We start from the raw sequence: 23,759 nt of genomic DNA, 5'->3' as shown, positions 1-23,759 counted from the left end.
TTTATAACGAAAACAGAAGCGAAAAAAAAGAATTAACTTACACAAATTCTAAACATTTAAATATTTTTTAAATAATAAAAAAACAAACCAAAAAGAAATTATTTAACAAGATAAAAACTTTCAAATTTCAAATGAACCCTGCCCAGCGTTGCCACCTGGCTGGAGAGAGCGTCAGCTTCTAAGAAAATCAAACAAACAGAGCGGACCGAAGCTGAAAGCTTTATAAGCTCAGCTCCGCTCTCACTGGAGAGCCTCTCTCAGTGTGCTCGCGGCCTAACTGTAAATTGAAAAGTTGTATTTAAAAAGTAAAAAGCAAAGTTTGGTGCAGAAAGCAGGCGCTGGCTGTGTGTCGTACAGACAAAATTCCTCGAAAACCATGTCGACTTGCCCGAAGATCAGGATTGTGCCTGGAGACCAGCGCCAGCTGAAGTCGACGACGCAGGCCAGAAAGCGCAAACAGCCGGTGCTGTCCCAAGTGCCGACCTGGATCCCCGAGTCGCGTACCTTCTCCAGCTCCGTAATCGAGGACATGATGCAGAATCTGTATTCGGACACCGACCACCTGACGCGCCACGATCGCAGTTCACTGGTTCGCCTGGAGACCCTGTGGGCAGAGAAGTTCGATGCGGAGGCGCTTCGCCCGGAGCCAAATCCTCGCCCGTTGACGCCGCCGCCGCCCAAGAAGCAACGCAATCGGGCACCACCAAAGCCGCAGCCACGCCCAGAGGATAAGTGGAATTATGTGGACATTCAGACGCTGGCGGACAACGAGGTGGTGCCGCATCGCTTGGGTATACCACGCCTGCGTCCGCACTGGAAACTTACCCACTTTATTGTGTACATGCCGGCGTATGTGTTCAAGCGGCAGCTACTGGACAAGAGCATCACCTGGGAGCTGCTGGACAAGCTCATGGCAATGGATAGTGAGAGTGGAACGGCTTTTTTGCAAGAGTTTGTAGATAAGGTGGTTAAGGAGAATCCTTTGAATGGGCCAACCAAGACGGAATCTACATGAAATTCCTATGTAAACATTAAATAAATACATTGTGTATTATTTGATTTATAAACAAAATTGTTTTTTTATTTTTAAATCAAAATAAATGTTGAAAAAAAAGTGTTAAACAAATCAGCGGCTCTAGCTATAGCCCCATCTAAACGCGTTAGGCATTTCCTTTATCAAACGCCTTTGGTCACACTGAAACATAACGGCGCTTTTCCCGATCTCGCCACGTTGCTCGGCCAATTCGTTTTCAGCTTTTCAAGCAGCAGGTTGCAATTTTTTTCTTGTTCTGTCTTGCATAAATCCCACGTTATATGTTAATTGTTGTCTAATTTATAACCAATTTGTGTTTTATGTGCTTGGCGGAGCATCCGCTTCAGTCCATCCAGTGTGCGTCAGAGCCGTGTTTAAACGCCAAAAAGGCGACAATGATGATCGCCGGGCGGCAGGAATTCAACATAACCTCCCAGACACGCGCTTCACTTGAGCGAAAAGGCAAATCATCACAAAATGGATGCCAATCTGGGCTGCTGTGGTGGCATGTGGCAGCACTGTTGCTCCTCATTTGCTGTTCGTTTTGCTCCGCCACGTCGGGATCAGAGGACACGCGGTGCGATGCAGGACAATTCCAGTGCGGAGACGGCGGCTGCATCTTACAGGCGAAGATGTGCGACGGACGCGGAGACTGCAAGGATGGCTCAGATGAATTACACTGCGGTAAAATATGCTCACTTTTATGGGTAAACGAAATTCGAATTCTAAATTTACATTTTTCAGACTACCGACTGTGTCGGCCGCCACATTGGTTCCCGTGTGCCCAGCCACACGGTGCCTGCCTGGCAGCTGAACTAATGTGCAACGGCATCGATAACTGTCCCGGCGGCGAGGATGAGCGCAACTGCCCAGGCCTCTCGGGCTTCCGATTTGGTGATTTTGTCCAGAAGCCCAAAAACTGCACGGATCAGGAGTTCATGTGCCAGGATGATCGCTCCTGCATTCCCATTGATTTCATGTGCAATGCCAGAGCCGACTGTTTGGATCGTTCGGACGAGTTGGCTGGTTGCAAGCAGGCGGAGGCCACCTGCTCCTCCAGCGAGGGCCATCTGTGCGCAAATGGACGCTGCTTAAGGCGAAAGCAATGGGTATGCGATGGCGTTGACGATTGCGGAGATGGCAGCGATGAAAAAGGATGCGGTGAGTCGGGATTTCTCTTTAAATACAGGGTAAACTTTTGAAAGTAATTAAAAGGTCTTGTCAAAGACATGCTTATGTCTGCATAACCAAGTCTCTTAAGATATTTAAAATTTCTTAATTACTTTATTTGTTTATTTGAAGCTTCAGAAGTGATCTTTATACACCTTAAATTCAGCAAATTAATTATTAATTTAAATAATTAATAAATACATTTTTAAAGGCTTAGAAAACCCTTGAGACTTGCTCTGAAATTAAAGATATCTTGAATATTCATGATTATATATTTATTGCCTACTTTTGGTCTTGCCAAAGACATGTTTATGCCTGAGTAAACGTATTTTTAAGCCTTCTAAAATATCTTAATTACTTTTTAAATAAATTTGATTCATTTAAGCTTCATAAAAACTAATAAAAAACCCTTAAAACTCTTAATATCTGCTATAAAATCCTAGAATATTAATGTTTAAATATTATTTGCCTACTTTTAGTCACCTTTTCCAGGGATTTGAAAAGCTTTTTCACTAATAAAACCCTTCTTTCCTCTTCCAGTGAACCTCTGCCAGCCTGAGATGGGTAAATTCCTGTGCCAAAACCATGAACAATGCCTCCTGCTAAGCGAAGTCTGCGATGGCCACCAGGACTGTACCGATGGCAGCGATGAGTCGGACAACTGCCACTCTAAGCAGGATTGCAAAATCAAAAAATGTGCACCCGGTGCCACCTGCCACATGATGCCCACCGTCGGGGCCGAGTGCCACTGCCCAACCGGTTTCAGGCTAGCCAAATTTGCAGACAAGTGCGAGGACATTGACGAGTGTCAGGAGCGTAAGGATCTGTGTAGCCAGGGATGCGAGAACACCTCTGGAGGTTACCGATGCATTTGTGATCCGGGTTATCACTTGCTGGCCCATGACAATCGCACCTGTCGCGCCTCTAAAAAGGGACACGGCTCCGCTGATGATCAGCCACTGCTTCTGTACACCACACAGATGACGGTGATGGGGATGCACCTCCAAGAGGACAACATACGGAATCATGTCTACCAGGTGGCCGGTAATCTCAGCAAAGTTATAGGCGTGGCCTACGATGGCAGTCACATTTACTGGACAAACATCCAAAACGAAGCCGAGAGCATTGTCAAGGCCAAGAACGATGGCTCGCACTCGGAGATTCTGCTGACCTCCGGTCTGGATGCACCCGAAGACCTGGCTGTGGATTGGCTCACCCAAAACATTTACTTTTCGGACAACATAATGCGCCACATAGCCGTGTGCTCCAACGATGGCATGAACTGTGCCGTGCTGGTCACCCAGGATGTGCACCAGCCCCGATCCCTAGCCCTTTGGCCACAGCGTGGCCTCATGTTCTGGACGGATTGGGGAGCCAAGCCCATGATAGGACGCGCCTCCATGGATGGCAGTCGATCGCGATCGATTGTGAGCGATAATATCCACTGGCCGAATGGCATAGCTCTGGACATGCATCAGCAGAGGATCTACTGGGTGGACGCCAAGCTGGGCAGTGTGCAGACCGTCCGTCCCGATGGCAGTGACCGGCGCACAGTGCTGGATGGGATGCTCAAGCATCCCTATGGCCTGGCCATATTCGAGGATCAACTTTACTGGTCGGACTGGGCCACCAAGAGTATCCATGCGTGCCACAAGTTCTCCGGGAAGGATCACCGTGTCCTGGCCCGGGATCGCACCATTTATGCTGTGCACATTTACCATCCAGCCAAGCAGCCGGAGGATACCAACCATGGCTGCCGCACAGCCAGATGCTCGCATTTGTGCCTCCTGGCTGAACCCGAGTCTGGTGGTCATAGCTGCGCCTGTCCCGACGGCATGCGACTGGCCCCAGATCAGCAGCGGTGCATGTTGACGGAGAAACGCCAGCGGCTGTTTGTGGGTCTTCGCCAGGTGCTCCTGGAGATTGAGCACACGACCTTTGGACGCCATGTGGTGAGCAAGTCGCACACGTTGCCCTGCTCCATAGACGAGATGGTCTACAATAGGATCAATGGCAGCCTGTTTATAGCGGATAATGACCAGAGATTGATTTTGGAATACCAACCGGATGCCAGGGAGACCACCATTCTGGTTCGTGCCAATCTGGGCAATGTGAGCGCCTTGGCCTTTGACCATCTCAGCAGGAATCTCTACTGGGCCGATGCCGAGCGGGGCGTGGTGGAGTTGCTCTCCCTACAGACCCAGCACCGAGCTTTGATACGCTTCTTCCCAGGCCAGGAGTGGCCCATAGGACTTGGGGTAATGCCCAACGAAGGCTACCTCTATGTGGTCCTCAAGGCCAGGAGGCATACCCACATAGATCGAATCCCCTTGAGCGGCAAGGGTGACCAGGTGCATGTCTTTGAGGATGACCTAGGGGATGATGACATCAAACTGGCGGCGGATCAAGAAACGCACAGTATATTCTGGTCGGACAGTGACCTTGGGAGGATCACCCACTCGGATTACAGGCAGCCGCACGCCCAGACCTTCCGCGGCAAGTTGCGGCGACCCTATAGCCTGGCTCTGGTCCAGCAGGATCTGTTCTGGAGCGAACTGGGTTCCTCGGCTATTTTCTGGACGCACAAGAGCAACGTGGGTCCCAGGAAGAGGATTGATATCGAGGCCAAAGGTGATCCCGATGCCATTATGCCTTTTGTGCCTATGGCACCGCCACGAAGGATTCCTTTGGCTGGCAGCTCGCCTGGCAGTCGGGAGTCTCATCCCTGCCAGCAGCAGAATGGCGGCTGCTCGCACATCTGCGTGGGCGAGGGTCCCATCCATGTGATATGCCTGTGCCCGGCGGGTTTTGTGTACCGGGATGCAGGCAATCGCACCTGCATGGAGGCCTTGGACTGTGAGTTCCGCTGCGGCAGTGGTGAGTGCCTGACCATGGCCCATCGTTGCAATGGCCACCGGGATTGTGTGGATAACTCGGATGAGTTGAGCTGCGACAAGGAGCACAGCAGGAAGCCCAAGGTGATGTGCTCGCCCAGGCAATTTGCCTGCCACAGCAGGGATCAATGTGTGGACATGGAGCGACGCTGTGACAGCATCAAGGACTGCCAGGATCACAGCGACGAGGAGCACTGCGAGAAGTATGGTAAGGGTATGAGCTTCCTCAAGCCAAGACCAAAAACTAATATTTACTCCTGCCCCCAGACAAATCCAAGATGTGCCATGCCCACCAGCATGCCTGCGACAATGGCAAGTGCGTGGACTCCAGCCTGCTGTGCGATGGAACCAACGATTGCGGCGACAATTCGGATGAGTTGGAGTGCAAAAAACCCGCCTCTTGTGATCCAGAGATGTTCCAGTGCAGCAGTGGCTCCTGCATAGCGGGCAGTTGGGAATGCGATGGCCGGATAGACTGCAGCGATGCCTCCGACGAGCACGACAAATGCGGCCAGCGTACGTGTCCCCCGGACATGCATCGCTGCCTCCTGGGCCAGTGTCTGGATCGTAGCCTGGTCTGCGATGGACACAATGACTGTGGCGATAGATCCGATGAACTGCACTGCACTCCAGAGTCAACGAAAAAGAATATATCCTGTGGCCAAGATGAGTTTAAATGTTCCGGAAATAAGTGCATTCCCGCTTCAGCTAGATGCAATGGCACCGCCGAGTGTGCCCGCGGCGAAGACGAAGCAGACTGTGGGGAGATGTGTAGCATTTCGGAGTTCCAGTGCCGCTCCGGGAGGCAGTGCATCCGCCAGGAATTCCGCTGCGATGGCGAAAGGGACTGCCTCGATGGCAGCGATGAACTAAGCTGCGAGGAGCAGAAAAAGCACAACCAAACCCAGTCGGCAAGGCGTGCCTGTCGTCCGCATCTCTTTGACTGTCAGGATGGCGAATGCGTGGACATGTCGCGGGTGTGCAACAATTTCCCCGACTGCACCAATGGCCAGGATGAGGGACCACTGTGTGCCACAGCCTGCCGACCCACAGATGGTCGCCAGTTATGCCAGCACAAGTGCCGGGCCACGCCCGCCGGTGCCATGTGCTCCTGTCGCGATGGCTATCGCTTGGACACGGACAAATCCAGCTGCGTGGATGTGGATGAGTGCCAGCAGGAGCAGCAGCAGCCATGCGCCCAGCTCTGTGAGAATACCCTGGGCGGCTATCAGTGTCAATGCCATGCTGACTTTATGCTGCGCCAGGACAGGGTGAGCTGCAAGAGCCTCCAGTCAGGCGCCGCCATACTCTTTGGCAGCTTCAACCAGGTGAGGAACCTAAGCGAACATCCCGTAATGCTCACCCTGGCTTGGTCGGCCAACGATTCAAGGATATCAGGCTTTGATGTGGATGTCCAACGGCAAATGGGTTACTTTTCTGCCGAGGAGGAGGATGTTATCTACCAAATCGATCTCCAGAAGAAGCTGGTAACCCGGGCCTTGACCCTGCCCAGACCCTCGAAGCTTTCGGTGGATTGGGCCACCGGCAATGTGTATGTGGTGTCTGCCCAGAAGGAGATCCAAGCCTGCAGCTTTGAGGCTCGCATGTGTGGCCGGATTGTGCTGGCCAAGAATCACAAGCATCTCAAGCATCTGGCTGTGGATGGTTATCATGGAAGGATCTTCTACATAGCCATACGCACGGAGGGTTTTGGTCACTCCACCTCGGAGCTGCACATGGCCCGGCTGGACGGCAGTCGCCGGGAGATGATCTTGCAGCGCAGCGACAGTTACCTGACTGCCCTAACCACAGATCCCCACCAGCAGCAGCTGTACTTTGTGGATTTGCACCGGCGAACGCTGGAGAGGATTGCCTATCGATTCAAGGCGTCCTCGTTAGGAACCCAAAGGCGTTCGGAAATAATCCTACAAAAATCCAATGCCCTCATCCAACCTTCCGGTTTGAGTGTCTTTGAGAACAATGCTTACATCATCAACCTGGGGGCCAAGGAGGCGCAGCAGTGCGCCTTGTACGGGTCAAGAATCTGCCGGAACATTAATCTGAATGTGATGAATGCCGAGGACATTGTGGTGGCTGCCGCATCCCGACAGCCCCAGCCGGCGGCTCATCCTTGCATGCATGCCCATTGCCAGGGACTGTGCCTGCAGGCGGACTTTGGGTACGAGTGCATGTGCGGTCATCGTCTGGTGGCCGAGGGCGAACTGTGTCCCCATGGTTCAGGCAATGAGGTGGCCATTGGATCAGCCAACAGTTTGGAGCTGGAGCAGCAGCAATCAGGCAGCCACTGGCTAATGCTGCTGTTTGTTTTCACTGCTGGTTTGCTGGGCACAGGATTGGGATACATGTACTACAACTACCGGAAGAGGGGTCACAAGGATCTCAATATAAACCTGCATTTCCAGAATCCACTGGCGACACTCGGCGGTGGCGGTGGAGGCGGAGACGGTGGCTCCTCGTCCACCAAAGCCTTTCTGGAGCAGGAACAACGGGAGGAGACGTCCAGCGACAGGGCCAACGCCTCATCGATGCAATTTGGTGTGCCGACTGCTCTCCAGCGATTGCTACGCACCCGCCAGGTGTCCAACGATCCGATGGCTACCGAATTGCTGCTCGAAAGCCCCAGAGTAAGTTTTAATTTCTCTCTAAAAAGCAATTTTTAAAGCTTTTTCTTTACAGGCAAGCAGCAACCTACAGTCGTTGGCCAACGGACTACAGGCGCCGCACATCGTGGTGGCAGACCTGGACATTGGTTCCGCATGCGGACAGCTCCGACGTAACGGCAACGATGATGAGCATGCACGACTTGTGTCGTAAATAGTTATACTGTCATTAATCAGTGTATATATTTAGTCAATTGTATTTATTATCCAAGCTCCTTTGAGTGTCCTCCATGTAAACCGAAAGCCGTAAATAATATAGAAAGAAACTAAGAGTATCATAGCTCCTGCCAAGTAGGCCTTAGACCCCCTTGTCAGCCACGAGGCTCTGTGTTCCCCCTTTCAGCTCAGTCTAAAATCGTTCGTCATGGAGTTCACACGCTTGATTTTGTTTTCTATTATTATTTTCTCCAGTCTGACCATTGGCCTTGGCTTTTTCAACTGGGTAAGAACGAACCAAATTCCTTCAACTAAAATCCTAAATCTATAGCTAAACAACCCGGCAGAGCCCCTTTGGTGACACTGACCTGGTGCAGGACAATCAAGGCAATGGAGGAGCTGGTGCCAGTGCTGTTGCTCCTGGTGAACCTCCAGGAAAATGCGCCACCATGGTACGACCCAAGCCCAATTGCTTTGCCCAAAAGGCGGCCAAGATTGCCAAGGAGGCCTCCGATGCCCAGGTAGAAGCCGGCGCAGCGGCTGCCCATAAGGTGCAGAAGATGCTGGCCGACAAGGCTTGCAGCGCTGCCAAGGCAGCGGAGGCGGCCTTCGTGGGCAAGCAGCAGCTGGTGGAGCTCATCGAGTCTGAGCTGCGCGAGGGTCGTCTGGTGGTGCAGAAGGAGAAGGCCCGTGTCCAGTCCACCAAGACCACGGCTGCCGACGCTCGCCAGGGAGTCAAGCAGGCATCGGAGGAGGTCAAGGCGCTCACCGAACTGGTGAGGAAAGCCCAAGAGGGCGTGGCCCACTCGGAGCGCGTGGTTTCCGGGGCCCAGCAGACGGTGGCCGACCAGAGGCAGGCGGTGGCCGAGGCCAGGGAGCGTCTGGAACTGCTCCTTCGCCGGGTGGAGGCGGCCCGTGCCGACTACCAGAGCACCAAGAGGGCAGCAGAGAATGCTGCCTGTGCCGCCCAGGAGGCCAGGCAGAGGGCAGCGCGGGAGCGCAGAATGTCGGAGATCTCTTCCCACAAGCCGACCTTCCAGCAGGCCTTCTACTTGGAGGAGTAGAGGAGCTCCACATTGCTGCTCCACTTTGGTTTTTATTTTTGGCAGAAAGTAATGGGTGTTCCTTTTAATTCTTCTGTATTTGTTAATTGCTTTCCCTTTCAAGTTTATGTATTTTCTTTGTTAATGGTTCAGTTTAAAAAAAGACAACAAAAATTAAACACAAACACAAGTAATGTGCTTATATAAATCAAGTAATTTATTGTATTGTGGTTATATTATTTAATTAAAATTAAATTAATTTTAATTTGAAGAGCTTTGCTGAGTTCGATTTAATGCCTTAATTTTAATTCAGAGAGCTTTCCTCTGTTAGTTATTATATTTATTTATTATTATTTAATTTTGAACATAACAATATATGGAGTTTTAAATTGGAAACATATTAACACTAATAAAAATAATAATTATAGATAAATATATGTTTATTTATTTTATTTATTTATTTATCTAAAGCCAACAATTAGGTTCAAACTAAGATCTAAGGCCATAGCAGCCACAGTTCTTGAACATAATTATTTTTTAATTTTCGCTGATCACTTGCACTTTAAAAAATAAAACAAGCAGCAAACTGCCATCGATCCTATATCAGTATATGGGTAGTTGTCGGAGCCTTAGTAGTGGAATTGAAGAACTGGAAGAAGCTGGTGTCCCACTCCATGATGTCCAGCAACACGTCTAATGTCCACACAATGCTCATGTACAGAGCAAAGTAGTTCAGATAGTACAGTTGACCGATCAATATGAAGTCGCCCAGGTCGTGTGGGTGATAAAAGTTCGGTCTTCGCAGGGAGGCGGCAAAGATGACGACAAACTGTGGGATGGTGTAGGAGTATTATCAGATAGATCAGATATATATATAACTTACCACATTCGACATGAGCGTATAGACGAGCAGGGTGAGAAACTCGATGGTCACGTTCGCCATCTCATCGCAGACGATGATCCCAAAACAGGTAACCACAAATATACGCTCGCTCCACAGGATCACGTTGTGTCGGGAAACCTGAGGATTGGTTGGTAATCGATTGGAGGAGAGGTTAGAGTCCATTGGTGGAGAAGAGAAAAGGATCGATTAATAATCGATTTGAAGAGAGACAAGCAGAAAAGCAGGAAAGAGTAGCTTATACGTACAAAGAGACCCCGCTTGTGATGCCTCGCATTGTAACCATAAATCGCACTGATAAACATCATCCAATAAGTAAAGACAAAGGACACGGCGAGGGTTAAGTAAGGCGCTTTCATGGCCGGCTTCATGATGGAAATCGTGTTCACCTGATACTGCAAAATATTAAGCAAATAATTCCTTGATTCCTCTTTTTTCCCCATAACCCCAGAGCTCACCGTCCACATGCCAACCACGACCCGTACCCACATCGACTTGCCCGAAATGATGTGAAAGAAGAAGACGTACAGCTGGATGGACAGGAAGCTGACGAAGAACTGGATTAGGCTGAGGAAGTAGCGCCTCGCCAGGAAATCCTTCAGGGACTTGCTGCCAGCCATAGGTAAGTATTACATTAAAGCTGCATGTGTGTGCGTGTGCTACTCACATCTGCATGAATACCGCCACCTGAATCTGGCCAATTACCAGCATAGCGATGGTCACTGCGTAGGTGTGCCTAATTAGGCTCTTTTGCGGCACCGCCAGCTCTTGCATGATGAAAGGGGCTTCAGGTGTCGGTACAACTTACACCTAAACTGAACATTTAAGGAAGAGCCAACTGATTACAAAACAACATAAATTGGCAGGCCAAATTTTACAATTTTTTTTTTTTTTTTAAAAAGCTTAACTTAAAAAATCCATAACTAAGCCAAAAGTTCATTTATTTCAATTCGGAAAGCTGCTCTGAGGTATTTTTTTAAAAGGTTAATAAATCTGCATACAAAATTTTATTTAAATATTTATATTTTATTTTATATAATTCGGAAAGATGTTCTGAGTTGCTTTTTCTTAGCTTGCATACTACGTTTAGGGTTACTCAGTTTTTCTTAAAAATTTATCTATCATTTAAGGGGGTCTTCTCATTCAAAAGCCGTTTTTTGGACCCTTTTTAAAAAAATTCTTATTTGAAAACGCAAAGAATAATTGAAAACTTTTTTTATTTATTGTATTCAAAAATGTTCAAAGTAACTAAAAAAGTTGTTCTTGCCTCGATACGAGGGTTGTTCAAAGAGTAATGAGACTTCAAACTTGGTGGTCGAAAAAAAAGGTGTCGTCCTGGCGGCCACGATTCAGGGTCTCCAGAGCGTCCGAAATGAAAAATAAAAACGGGGTTATAATCAGAATTGATGTCATTTTCGGGTGACGGAACAGATTTTTTTTTAAATTTTTTTAAACAAAATGGCGGCCATTCAAAAAAAAATTTCGATTTCGGGCTTTTTTTTTGTAGTTTAGTGTAAAAAAAAAATAGAAAAAAAAATTTAAAAAAAAATCTGTTCCGTCACCCGAAAATGGTGACAATTCTGCGTCGACTCCACTTTGTTTCATGAAAATCGGTTCAGTTGAACTGGAGATATCATGGCCGCCAGTTCGAAAAACGTGGTTTCGAGATAAACGCGTTTGAAGTTTGAAAAAAGCTCATTTTGCGAAGAACTTGCTTCACAAAAAAGGCTGTATCTTCTAAAGTATTTCGAATTTCTAAAAATCCTTTTGGGGACATATACACAAAATATACACAAAAAAAAATCGAAAAAAAAAAGTTGCCCAATGAGAAGACCCCCTTAATTTAATTTAATTTTACATAGCTTTATTTATTATATTTACAGCGCTCCAATAGCGAAAACGAGAGCGTGCGCAGAGATCCGCGAAGCACAAGTTCATCCTAGTCATCATTGTAATTGTTGATTGATAATTATCGGATCGGCAGAGGTGAAGCTGGAGGAGCAAGCAGATAGGATGGCGGAGCTCAAGCGGATGGCAGTGATCGGATCTTGGCTCCGGGTTAGTTGAAGCCCAGCAGGCGTAAAGTATTGGAATATTTATAAATACATCTTAAATGGGTAAATGTAATTGATGGAACATACAAATTTGAATCAATAAAATAAAATAAATAAGGGAAATCAATGTGGAATTGTGTGGTTTAAGCGGCATCTATTTGGGGGCCTTGGGATTGTTTGGGAAAAAATCTGTTGAATGCCAAATCTAAATCTTTTTCTGATTTTTTAAAATAATTTTTTGAATTTTTAAATTGTTTTTCTAAATTTTGAAAATGTTTTTCTGAATTTGTAAAGTTTTTTTTTCTCAATTTTTAGCATTTTTATCAGATTTTTTAAAATTTTTGAGAATTTTTTACATTTTTTTAAATATTTTAACTGCCAAATTTGAATTTGAATTTAACTGCCAAATTTGAATTTAAATTTAACGACAATCAGTTTTAGTGTGCCCAGGTGCAGTTGTAAAATAACAGCTAAATTTGGATTCAAAAGGTTTGAGTCTCCGCTAACTTTCGCCGGCTCCGAAATGGTTCGAAACTTGGACTTTTTATAACAGTTTATACCAGTTTTCAGTTGCTTGCTGCTGATTTCTGTTCGCCTGTTACCCCAATTTGGGAAACGGGCAATTTGCATGGAAATTTTTGCTCACTTGCATCAGTGATGCTCATGTGCATCAGTGATGCAATAAAATCGGGCTATATGGCAGTGATGCTCATCTAGCTATTTTGCCATATTGGGAGGCTATAAAATCAGGCTTAACGGCAGTGATGCGCATCTAGCTATTTTGCATTATTGGGAGAAAATGGCATTTCACTAACAGCCAGTGATGCTCATCTGGCTATTTTGCATTAAAATGGCATCTCACTTACTACCAGTGATGCTTATTTCATTGTTCTTATATAGGAAAAATAAAATAAAACAAAATAATATAAAATAATGTATTTCATTGTTTTTATTTAGGTTCATTAACATAGAATAAAATAAAGTATTTTAAAATTAAAATGTTGCTTTTTGTGTTCGTTGCTGTTGTTGTAAAAGTAGCCGGCAGACCTGACTGGCGGTGCTCTCTCCTTATCCCTGGTTCCTGATCCCTGTTCCTCCGTTCCCATCCCTTATCCACCATCCTTTTGCGAGTGTCGTTGGTCCTTTCTCTTGGTTCTTGGCCGGGATGGGTGACAGCTCTACTGATACTGATGACTAGGAGCGATGGCGATGGCAATAGTGATGGAAAGTCTGTAATTGAAATGAGAAAAACAAAAAATTATAAACTTAAAAAGGCATAACTCTGTCAAAAATGCCTTAATTTGCATTCGGAAAGCGGCGTTATGTTAGTTTTTATAAGGTTAACAAACCTGCATACTTAGTTAGAAATTGAAAATTTTATCAAATTTTGAGAATTTTAATGATGTAACCCCTTATAAAATTTAGAAAAAATTGATCAAACATTTTTTTCTTCCGGACTTGGCCAGAAAGATGCGCCTGTTAATGCTGATCAAGAATATATATGGTTTATGGGGTCGGAAATGACTCCTTCAATGCGTAATGAGCTTCGGACTGGAAATAAAATACCCTGCAAGGGTATAAGGGTATGTGATGCTCACTGGCACCAGTGATCATCAGTGATCTAGCTATTTTGCAATATTGGGAGGCAACAAAAATAGCTTATTATTAGTGATGCTCATCTAGCTATTTTGCAATATTGGAAGGCAACAAAAATAGCTTATTATCAGTGATGCTCATTTAGCTATTTTGCACTATTGGTACAAAATGACACCTCACTAACAACCAGTGATGCGCATCTAGCTATTATGCATTATTGGGACAAAATGGCATCCAACTATTATAGCTATTTTGTTATTGATCTTGTATGAGTAATTTCCCAAACCCAAACGAAGAAATAAAAAAACAGTAGGCATTTGCGGTTAAAAAAACATCTGTACATAACATTTTATTAACATTTTCCACTTTTTGTGCTTAAAATATGAAAAAAAAAAAAGAATAATAATAGTATGTAATAATAGGGAAAGGTACACATAACAATAGAAAAAATTCGCGTTGGGCTCCCTACGTTTTTCTAGATACTAGAAGATATCTGACATACAGAATAATGATTACAATGGTTACATGGGCTAAAAATAAAGCTAAGAACTAATCAAAAAAATATATATATATCTTTGGAGAAGGGAAAGTCGGGAGAGTGGGACTGAGGGGGACTGAGGGGGGATCATGGAATAATTTAAATATCCTTGGCGGCTAAGGCTAAAGCTATTTTGTGCCCGGGCGGAGAGGCATTAGTGGAGCTGCTGCTGCTGGCCAACCAGCAGGCACTGCCTCAGACGGACTTGATGAGGCGATCCTGCCGCTCGAAGAGCTTCGTCTTGTTGGCCAGCGTCTCGGCGGCGGTGGCAATGACGCCACTGGTGGTGGCCGCCACGCTGGCACTGGTCAAGCGATCCTGCATCAAAGTGGTGAGGCACTCGCGGAAGGCGAGCAGGAACTCATCGGCGTTCTCCCGATTAAAGCACATCGGCGGCTTTAGCTTGATCACGTTGTCGTTGGGCCCGTCGGAGGAGACCAGGACCCGGTGCAGCTGCTTCATCCGGTTGACCACCCAGTGGGCGGCCTTCTTGTCGGGACTACGCTCCGCCCGGTCCCGCACCAGCTCGATGCCCACAAAGAGTCCAGTGCCGCGCACATCGCCAATGCACTCAAAGTCCTGCTTGAGACGATTGCACTCGCGCAGCAGGTAATCCCCCAGGACGAGGGCATTCTGCTGCAGGCCTTCCTGCTCGATCACCCGCATCACGGCATTGGCGATCGCACAGGACACCGGATTGCCGCCATACGTATTGAAGTAGGCCACTCCGGTGGCATGGAACGCCTGGGCAATCTCCGGCGTGGTGACCACTGCTCCAACGGGATGGCCATTGCCCATAGGCTTGGCCACGCACACGATGTCGGGAATGACATTCTGGGTCTCAAAAGCCCAATAGTGGCTGCCAACGCGTCCAAAGCCCACCTGGACCTCGTCGGCAATGCAAACGCCGCCGGCAGAACGCACAGCCTCGTACACAGCCTGGAAGTAACCAGCCGGCGGAAGGATCTGGCCGCCGCAGCTCTGCAGGCTCTCGGCAATGAAGGCGGCCACGCCATGGCCATGACCCTTGGCCAACTGGCGCTGGCATATCTCCTCGATGGGCCGGGCATACAGAGCACCCATGTCGGCCTCGGGATACATCTTGTCCGTGAACTGGCCGCCATAGATGTCTGGGCAGGGGGCCACATGGACATAGTCGGGCTTGGTCTCGCCGCCCGGCTGGTTGAACTTGTACGGCGATACCTCCATCACGGACTGCAGGTGGCCATGGTAGGCACTGTCAAGGGAAGAGAGAGTTTTAGATAGAATATACATATATCGGTTGTGGAGAGTCTTAGGTGGTACTCACTGGTCCAGGGTGATCACATCCTGGCGCTTGGTATAGTTTCGGGCCAATCGCAGGGCCAGATCATTGGCCTCCGAGCCGGAGTTGACGAAGAAGCACACGGACAGCGGCTCCGGCATCTTGCTGGTCAGCGTCCGGGCGCACTGCACCAGCTCGTCGTGGAGGAAGCGATTGTTCGTGGATATGGTCGCCATTTGGAGGGCACCGGCACGCACCACCTCCGGATGGCAGTGGCCAACTGGAAAATAATTAAATAAAATTGAAAAAATATATAAAAATTGGTTGATAATTAGTAGAAATTTTTTTTATTAATTTAAGCTTTACTAATAAGGCTTTCCAGTGAAACAAAACCCTTCTTTTTCGGTTTATTTTACCTTTAATTTCGCTTAAAGATCAGTTAACAAGCAGACTCACCCTGCCAAGTAGCCCCAAAATAGAACCTTTGTTCGTAAAACCCCACACTTGACCATATCGGTGAGAGATTAGCCCGCAATTAATATTTATAGATCAGGCAAGTTCCGATTAGAAGAACTTTACTCCGAAGAGTGTCTACTTTTAGTTTAAAAATAAATTGGAAAACCGCACGTGATCTCTCCTCCCAGCTCCACCACCAAAATCCACCTTTAGAACCCTTATCACAGGGCTTGCGCATCGATGATGCCTAAGCACACAGTCCGGGACAGACAGGCCCGGGTCCAAGTGTGACACTCCTCATCATCATAGGCCCCGGCGGATGGGCGATAAGGCAACGGGACTGGCGGCACCCGGGTTTTTTGAGCACTCCGCTCCCGTCCAGCTAGTAAAGATTGCGTCTCTCGCTTTGGGGGTCAACTACTCGTTCCGATTGTGCTTCTAATTCTGTCACGGATTCGTATTTGGCTACGGATTCACGCCCCTTGATAAGCCTCTGCCATGGATCACGTGAAGTGCACGCGATGCCTTCACGTTTGTAGTTTCTGATATGGCACAGAATCGAGTCGAGTCGAGGGAGTAGTGGTGGTGGTGGCCACTGATTAGGCACTTAGCACTGGGGCATGACCATGGGGGAGTCTCCGTCTGTTCTGTTTTTTTTTTTATTCTGTATTATTTATTGTATTTGTAATTTGATTGAAGTGGCACAAAAGTACAGTTGAGTTCTAAATAGCTAAGAAGAACACTCAACTACAAGGCGGGCAGAGGGAAAATATATACAAAATATATATCAAATATATAATAAATAAACATAACATATTTCAAAGAAGAAGAGATTCCCCCCAGAGAAACGTGTGAATTGGCTTCGCAGCTTTTTCGCAAATTGACATGATTTTTTCCACTTCCTCCCACTTGGTTTTCCCCTCTTTTTCACAACCAACCGTCCGGTTGTTTTTCCTCTTATCTCAACAGAATTTTCCACTCGCAATGTGTGGCACAGCTGATTGCTCAGATCCCTCAGAACCTTCCATCTTCTCCTCCCCTTGGAACAAATATTGAAACCAGATCGGACGCTAGACTGTACGATCCCGGGGACTCATGCTTAGGAGCTATCTCGAGTACATTTCCATTCGGCACGAGACGTTCACATGTTGTACCCCCCGATAAGGCCTGGCCCGGGCCAGAGCCAAGTGGAAAAAGTAGCACGAGATTACACGGAACGTGGTTCCATTCCCATTTCATAATAACGCGTCGCGCCAATAGAAATAACATGTTGTTCAGATGCGACGATCGTCCAACACGTGCACCGCCTTATCACGGTTCCAGTTGCCAGTTGGTAGTTTTTGTTTTTGATTCCTACATTGTTATTGATTGTTTAGTGTCTATAACTATGGTCAGAGGGCATTACATAAAGGTGGTACATGGGGTAGTGTCAATCGATGGCGTGATCGGAAATAGGAGCTTTGCGAATGCCTTAAGTGGGTCACCCATCAAAGACAAATCTATGAGTCTTTGGGTTTTTTTTTAATAATATTTCAGGATAAATCCGATGACGTTATGCATCTTATTTGTAGGGTTAGTAGGATTAGGATGTATTAAAGGGGATTACTCTTTTATTTATTTTTAATTTATGTAATTATTATAATTTATAAATCATTTTTTTATTTTCATAGGTACTATAATTTCAGTTCGAAGCTAGTTTAGCAGTGAAGAAGTCATTTCCGACCCCATATATCATATATATTATTGATCAGCATTAACAGGCGAATCTTTCTAGCTATATTAGAAATAAAAAAATAAATTTTAATTTTTCAAAAAATTTGTAAGGGGTAAAATGTCAAAAAATTCACAAAAAAATGAAATTCAAAAATTAGTATGCAGATTTAATAACCGCATAAAAACTAAGACAAAACCGCTTTCCGAATTAAATTTAATGCATTTTGGGCTTAGTTATGCATTTTTTAAATTTGGTTTTTTACCTAACCTTACCTATAAAATTATAAAATATTCTCAATAATGCACCTTCAAGTGCACTCGACTAAACCTGGTTTATTTCCATTGAAGGCACACTAATCTCGATTGTAGATCGCACTTAAAAAGGGGTAAACCTAAAGGGGTGCCCTCCCTGATAGCCCCTACAGAGAGAGAGAGAGAGAGCCAGAGGTGCAAACTATTAATAGCTGCCAACAATTTCACCATTTGCCCCCGTGAAACAATTATCACGCCCGTGTACGTGGGTCTACCAGGATTGGCCCCCCCTGTTTTTGGGCGGTAATGCTGATTTATAAATAAATATGAAAAATAATAGAGCACAGCGTTATCAACCATCCGTCCATCCGTCCGTCCCCATTGGGTTTCCATTTCTATTCCATGATTTCTCATTAGATTCGCAATGCCAATGGCCTCGGCTTATCAGCATAAATCGAGAGCAAAAACAACATTAAAAGCAAAAATAAATCACTGGGATTTCAAATTAAATTTAGAGTAAAATAATATGTCTAAATATAAGGTCAACTTTAAGTGGCCAACTAATTTGTAAGTGATTAAAATTTGAGAAAGAAAACAGAGCAAGAAGTTGGGGATTGGGATCTATAAATAAGTTTTTATATAAAAAATCCTAATAAATGTATTAAATAATTGCCTTGACTTTGTTATTATTTTTTTGGGAATTTTTAGCAAGTTAAGCTTAAGAATTAAAATCTATAAGTAGGTTTTAGTATTTAAAATCCAAATTAATAAATTAGTAAATTTAAGAAAATTAAAACTTGGCTTTGTAATTATTTTTAAGGAATTTTCAGCAAGTTAAGTTTAAGAATTAAAATCTATAAATAAGTTTTAATATTAAAAATCGTAATTAATATATAAATTAATTAAAGAAAAGTAAGTCTTGGCTTCATAATTATATTTAAAGGATCTCCTATATTTTATTATTAAAAACCCAATTAAAATTAATTATATAATTAAAAATATTTAAACCTTGGTTTTATTATTATCTTTAAAAAATCTCCAGCAAGTTTAGACTGCATTTCATCTTTAAAAATACCCAAAGGTATTGCAGACTTGGTAGCTTAGGTAACTCAGACCCCATTGAAATCATTAAATATTATGATATTTATTATTTACACAGATTATTGTATATGGAAAATTCCGTTGTAGGAAGCGCTTTTGGGAAAAACAAAAATAAATCGCAGCAAATTGGCAAATTGGAACCCCGGACAACGTCAATCCCTATCCCACTCCCCGTTGCTGATGTTGTTATTCCGCTGATAAGTTGATATGGTCTTAGGCCAGGCTACCCCCCTCGACGATGATATATGTTTTGTTATGCACGTTTTATACCCTGTGTGTGTATATATACGCAAATGCTGTTATTGTTATTATTGTTATTGTTATGAGTGATTGTCTTGATGGGACGACTGTTGTTTTAATCGCCAGTTATTGCTGTGTCGTGCCGGGGCCCGAAATCCGAAATCCGAAATCCCGAATCCGAAATCAGATCCAATTCCGGGCCGGGCCGGCAGCAGCATCTAAAAAAATTTACCCACAGGTCGGTCGGTGGGCGAAGTGTGATAAGGCTGACTCAGTCACAGCCCTCGCGCAGCTGGTTCCCCAATCGGGGCCTGAACATGCCGCCGCCGTCTGCCGGCGGCTGCCACTTGCTCTGCCTCTGCCGTCCGCCTACTATATCTATATGGGCCTTGAACTTGTTGCCAAACTGCCAGCGAGCCAGCGAGCCAGAGTCCGGCCCCCCCTTCTCGCTGGCCAGCTTGCACTTTGCATCCGGCGGGCGTGTGCCGTCGCCGTCGCCTAATCAGCATAAACAGAAACAGAAACAGAAACAGAAATAGGATCTGGCTAGGTGTCGACGGCCGGACGGGGGTCCAGCGTTGTCGTCATCAGGCCCCGGTTCCTAAATTGCCGCCTTGGCGAATCGAACCTAGCAACTGCCTTTGGTGAAGTGAATACATAATATTATGTACATATATAATCCATACAGAAATATCTGAAAGATGCCTTTCTATCGATACCTGAGTTTTCTTTATAGGAGTTTTAAATATGCCATTAATAATATCCTAAATATTATATATTTTCTTATCCGTAATTCATATATCTTATTTTTTATATCCTGTTTTTTCTATATATTATCAAATACTATTTATTTCAACTAAATATCCCATACATTTTAAAATGCAGATTTTTTAAATAGATTTTCTTTCCATCCTAATATTTTACTTAATAAAATGCAAATCATTATGACAATTGCAGATTTTATATGAAGTTCATTTATATATTTCTTTCAGACATTTGTATATTTTATTTATATAATAAAAATATATTCGCAATTATATAGAATTATTTATATGATTTTAAATCAATTTTAGAGAATTTTTTTAATTTTTAGACCCTGTAATTCTATATATTTCAATCCTAGACCTTCTATAAAATATATTTTTAAATATATAGATTTATTTCTATGATTTTAATAGATTTAAGAAAGGCTATTTAAATTTTAGGCCTCTGAAATTCTATCTATTCCAATTCTAAACCTCCTATAAAATATATTTTCAAATATATACATTTTATATATATTTTTGAATCAATTTAAGACTCTCTAATTCCTTCTGCGTATTTTTCTAATTATTAATCAAATAAAAAAAAACGCAATAGATGATGTAAAAAGTGCATAACAACCCATATAATCGAACGTTATACCCACAATACTCTTAATATATTACTAATTTTTCATCAAACTAAAGATCAATTAAAGCAAAATAGAAAAACTTACCGTGAGCCACATTGTTGATGCAATCCAAGTACCGGGTGCCCTCCTCATCGAACATGTACTGACCTTGGCCGCGTACGATTTTCAGGGGATCAGAGCGATAGAAGAGCTGGCAGGCTTGTCTGTAAAATAGCATTAAATATTTAGTAAAAAATAAATATAATAAAAAAAAAGGCAAACCCTAAAGCTAGATAGCGGGGTTACAATGTAAGGCAAGGCGGGCGGCAATGACGTCCTACCACTATGGGGAGACTCTATAAACCGGGGCCTAGCCGCTGCGATTACGTCCGATCCCTCCGCCTCCACTCCACACGCCCAATCTAATGGTTATTGCATTTGTTGTTTGCCAGACAAAAACAAGGCGGCGACGTAGGTCTTGCGATGTTTGATAAACATTTTATGGGGTGGATGGGGGATTGGGGTTCAGGAGCAGGAGAAGTGCACAAATTAATGCACTTTGATCTTCAATATATTTCCTAAAAATGTCTTCCCTATGATTGGGATAATGTTTTTCTATAGAATAACACATTTAAATATATTTAAGATATATTTTTTAGTTTTTATGATTTTAAAATATATTTTTTATCAAAAAAATATTACAAATAGGAGACAAAAAAATATTTAATAGAATGTTTTTCAAGTTAACTCAAGCAAACTCTTGATTTTCTTTAATTTTTCTACTTTGATTTTAAGATTTCATATTTTACTTACACTTTAAAGGTTAGTAAGTAATTTATATTCATTTAAAAAACAAAGGCTAGCTGACCTACTTAATTATTTAAAAATGATAACAAAACATATTTAATTGAAAATTAAACCTCGTTTTCTTTAATTTTTAACTTTATAAGTTAATATACGTAATTTGTCACAATTAAAAAACAATTCTATAATCTATATAAACCCGTAACAAAAATCAACAAAATCAAAGCTGACTAACTTAATTATTTAGAAATTAGAACAAACCCGTGGCAGCTATTTTTAAAACAAACAAAAAAGAAATCGAAATATATGTCAAATGTTCTTAGATATAATGCTATTGATAAATGTATTTAGAATATAGATACACTAAACACCAAGAAAGGATATATATTTTGATTAACAAAAGAAATATATAGATTTTTTTAATGGGAACTTTTAAGGGGTTTTTAAAGACACAAGAAAAATCTTTAATAAAATTAAACCCAAACAATTAAAGTTACAGAGTCTAATATATGTTTTCATTAACAAAATGTATATATATATATAGTTTTTTTAATTGCAATTTTTAAGGAGTTTTTTAAGACATGAGAGAAACCTTTAAAGTTACATTTCCTTTACAAAAACGGAATAATCAATAAAAAAAAACAAAAATAAATATAGCCAATTTTTGGCGCTCGCACTTCTCTCTCTATCTGCGCGTCTTTGCCTCTCTTTCCTCATTCTTTTTGGGAGGCAGCGGCGGCGGCGACTGCAGGTGGCAACAGTGCCAAGAATAAAGAGGCGGCCGAGGGGCCGGCCAGGCGATGAGTGGGCTGTGTTTTGGGGATGCCGCGCTGCCTCAGCGGCCGCTTGACCTTGACAGCCAAAGCGAATTCAAGGCAAGGTCGCAGGCTCACACCACCCACTTGGTGGGCGGGGGGAGGGATTACGCAGGAAGGAAGGATAACGAAAAGGAAAAAGGATAATGCTCACCCGATGTGTTGGTTGCGCAGCTTGATGGTCTCCGTCTTGGTCAGCTGTTCGCTGGCCACCGACTTCAGTTGCGACTCGTGGGCGAAAGGCATTTTGGAACTGAACTTTTATTTTTAAAAACTTGAAGCAAAACTTGAATTTAAACTGGTAGAAACGGCGTTTAAGGCGCGCACTTTTCAACTTTGGAAACTTGGTTGCTGGGTGTCCTGGATCTGTGGATCTGTGACTGGATTTCCGGCAAGGATTTGCTGGACGCTGGACGCTGGGCAGGCACGGACGCCTTTCTCGTCTTTTGGGCGCTTTGAAATTGTCGCCGATGCAAGTTTCCTTCTCGCCTTATAAACACGCAGTATTGCCAGATGCACATTACGCTTTCCACCTAAAAAATCTCAAAACCCTAGAAAATGTAGGCTTTCACGGTTTTTGGGCACACTAAAACAGAGAAATGCCAAGCCGTGCCGTGGCAGTTAGCTTTTGTGAGTCCTCGATGGGCGGCAGAATTTGAAAAAAAAACCTGTAGGGGAAACACTTAAAAAAATATTAATATTAAATAAATCTTAAATAAATAATAAATAAATTTTTTAAAAATATTAAGTGAATATTAAAACATATAAAAAAATATTAAATAAATAATAGATAAATTTAAAATAAATATATAAAGTAAATATTTAGTAAATATTAAATATTATAACACCCCGCAATATGAAGAAAACTGATCGGTTTTATGTTTTTTCTGGTTTCTTTTGTTTTTTTTTTTTGTTCGTTTTTTTTTGTGTTTTTTTTTTTTTTTTGTATGTTTTCCCGTTTTATTTTCATTTGTTTTAAAATGTGTTCACTTTTATATTCTTCTTTTTGCTGTGTATATTTTAATTTTTTCTCTTTCTCGTTTTATTTGTATTTAAGTTTTTTGTTTTTTGAATTTTTTTTTCTTGGTTTTCCTTTGTTTTTAATATTGTATATATATTGCATATTAAATTAGTTAATAATAATGCGCGTCTCTAGCCTTCTCTCTCTCGCAAACCACCACAACTCGAGCCTGCCTGCCTGCTTTTCCGCATTTCCGCATTTCCGCTTCGTGAAAACTATTAAAATTCGAAAGGGATCTGTTCAATTTCTCTTTACACCTCGAGGTTAAAAATCATTCATATACATATATATATATATACTATATACATATGTGGATGTATGCATAGTTCTGTTTTAATATATAATTTAGTTCATTTAATGGTCATCTGTTATGTTATTGTTTTGTATGTTCGAATATATAAAATAAGCACTTTTATTTAATTTCGTTCTGCTTTGCTTTTGAATTAATGCCTGTTTAATTGTTATTATTTAGCTTGCCGTATTATTTGTTGTTTACAATTTGCTGCTATTTTTTGTAAAGAATATTCTCGTTTTTTTGTAATATTATTATTCTTGCTTTTCATTCAAGTGTTTTTAGTTTTTAGTTATTAAGAGTAGCTGGTTTTTGGCAGAGTTTCTGTTCTTCATCGTTTTTGGTTTTGTAAAAAGTTGTAGC

At 43.4% G+C, this 23,759-nt stretch overlaps 5 protein-coding genes across 6 annotated transcripts; 3 read left to right on the top strand and 2 right to left on the bottom strand.

Moving 5' to 3' along the window:
* Positions 1 to 268: 268 nt before the first annotated feature.
* Positions 269 to 1,051, top strand: moon (moonshiner). Its single transcript, XM_017173418.3, has one exon. The coding sequence runs from the start codon at positions 377 to 379 to the stop codon at positions 1,013 to 1,015; it is 639 nt and encodes a 212-aa protein (XP_017028907.1). The 5' UTR covers positions 269 to 376; the 3' UTR covers positions 1,016 to 1,051.
* A 185-nt stretch (positions 1,052 to 1,236) lies between these two features.
* Positions 1,237 to 8,053, top strand: yl (Putative vitellogenin receptor yl). 2 transcript variants are annotated; one of them, XM_017173538.3, is made up of 6 exons: positions 1,237 to 1,717; positions 1,778 to 2,194; positions 2,744 to 5,305; positions 5,365 to 7,462; positions 7,521 to 7,742; positions 7,795 to 8,053. In XM_017173538.3, the coding sequence occupies exons 1-6, from the start codon at positions 1,354 to 1,356 to the stop codon at positions 7,934 to 7,936; spliced, it is 5,805 nt and encodes a 1,934-aa protein (XP_017029027.1). In that variant the 5' UTR covers positions 1,237 to 1,353; the 3' UTR covers positions 7,937 to 8,053. The 2 variants fall into 2 exon arrangements, with proteins under 2 accessions (XP_017029027.1, XP_017029026.1); XM_017173537.2 differs by having other exon boundaries at positions 5,365 to 7,742.
* Positions 8,054 to 8,069: 16 nt separating this feature from the next.
* On the top strand, positions 8,070 to 9,189 carry LOC108079250 (tol-Pal system protein TolA-like). Its single transcript, XM_017173540.3, has 2 exons — positions 8,070 to 8,220; positions 8,282 to 9,189. The coding sequence occupies exons 1-2, from the start codon at positions 8,143 to 8,145 to the stop codon at positions 8,996 to 8,998; spliced, it is 795 nt and encodes a 264-aa protein (XP_017029029.1). The 5' UTR covers positions 8,070 to 8,142; the 3' UTR covers positions 8,999 to 9,189.
* A 210-nt stretch (positions 9,190 to 9,399) lies between these two features.
* Positions 9,400 to 10,717, bottom strand: LOC108079175 (uncharacterized). The gene is made up of 5 exons (XM_017173426.3): positions 10,546 to 10,717; positions 10,337 to 10,487; positions 10,127 to 10,273; positions 9,861 to 9,998; positions 9,400 to 9,806 (listed from the first exon to the last, which is right to left on the bottom strand). Exons 1-5 carry the CDS (start codon positions 10,650 to 10,652, stop codon positions 9,576 to 9,578), a joined length of 774 nt encoding a protein of 257 aa, XP_017028915.1. The 5' UTR covers positions 10,653 to 10,717; the 3' UTR covers positions 9,400 to 9,575.
* A 3,127-nt stretch (positions 10,718 to 13,844) lies between these two features.
* On the bottom strand, positions 13,845 to 22,578 carry LOC108079277 (alanine--glyoxylate aminotransferase 2-like). Its single transcript, XM_017173573.3, has 4 exons — positions 22,238 to 22,578; positions 20,570 to 20,688; positions 15,376 to 15,610; positions 13,845 to 15,303 (listed from the first exon to the last, which is right to left on the bottom strand). The coding sequence occupies exons 1-4, from the start codon at positions 22,327 to 22,329 to the stop codon at positions 14,262 to 14,264; spliced, it is 1,488 nt and encodes a 495-aa protein (XP_017029062.1). The 5' UTR covers positions 22,330 to 22,578; the 3' UTR covers positions 13,845 to 14,261.
* Between the last annotated feature and the right edge of the window lie 1,181 nt (positions 22,579 to 23,759).

This window comes from Drosophila kikkawai, chromosome X (genome assembly GCF_030179895.1).
Source record: "Drosophila kikkawai strain 14028-0561.14 chromosome X, DkikHiC1v2, whole genome shotgun sequence".
NCBI lineage: Eukaryota > Metazoa > Arthropoda > Insecta > Diptera > Drosophilidae > Drosophila > Drosophila kikkawai.
This window is presented reverse-complemented; position numbering and strand designations above follow the sequence as displayed.

What these genes read in the sequence shown, in the direction of transcription:
- moon (XM_017173418.3), top strand. Translation starts at nt 377, where the DNA reads ATGTCGACTTGCCCGAAGATCAGGATTGTGCCTGGAGACCAGCGCCAG.
- yl (XM_017173537.2), top strand. Translation starts at nt 1,354, where the DNA reads ATGTGCTTGGCGGAGCATCCGCTTCAGTCCATCCAGTGTGCGTCAGAG. An exon ending in CTCAGATGAATTACACTGCG is followed by an intron (nt 1,718 to 1,777) that starts GTAAAATATGCT and finishes TACATTTTTCAG; the next exon opens with ACTACCGACTGTGTCGGCCG. An exon ending in CAGCGATGAAAAAGGATGCG is followed by an intron (nt 2,195 to 2,743) that starts GTGAGTCGGGAT and finishes TTCCTCTTCCAG; the next exon opens with TGAACCTCTGCCAGCCTGAG.
- LOC108079250 (XM_017173540.3), top strand. Translation starts at nt 8,143, where the DNA reads ATGGAGTTCACACGCTTGATTTTGTTTTCTATTATTATTTTCTCCAGT. An exon ending in GCCTTGGCTTTTTCAACTGG is followed by an intron (nt 8,221 to 8,281) that starts GTAAGAACGAAC and finishes ACAACCCGGCAG; the next exon opens with AGCCCCTTTGGTGACACTGA.
- LOC108079175 (XM_017173426.3), bottom strand. Translation starts at nt 10,652, where the DNA reads ATGCAAGAGCTGGCGGTGCCGCAAAAGAGCCTAATTAGGCACACCTAC. An exon ending in ATCACAAGCGGGGTCTCTTT is followed by an intron (nt 9,999 to 10,126) that starts GTACGTATAAGC and finishes ACCAATCCTCAG; the next exon opens with GTTTCCCGACACAACGTGAT. An exon ending in ATACGCTCATGTCGAATGTG is followed by an intron (nt 9,807 to 9,860) that starts GTAAGTTATATA and finishes ACCATCCCACAG; the next exon opens with TTTGTCGTCATCTTTGCCGC.
- LOC108079277 (XM_017173573.3), bottom strand. Translation starts at nt 22,329, where the DNA reads ATGCCTTTCGCCCACGAGTCGCAACTGAAGTCGGTGGCCAGCGAACAG. An exon ending in CATCAACAATGTGGCTCACG is followed by an intron (nt 15,611 to 20,569) that starts GTAAGTTTTTCT and finishes ATTATTTTCCAG; the next exon opens with TTGGCCACTGCCATCCGGAG. An exon ending in GATGTGATCACCCTGGACCA is followed by an intron (nt 15,304 to 15,375) that starts GTGAGTACCACC and finishes TTCCCTTGACAG; the next exon opens with TGCCTACCATGGCCACCTGC.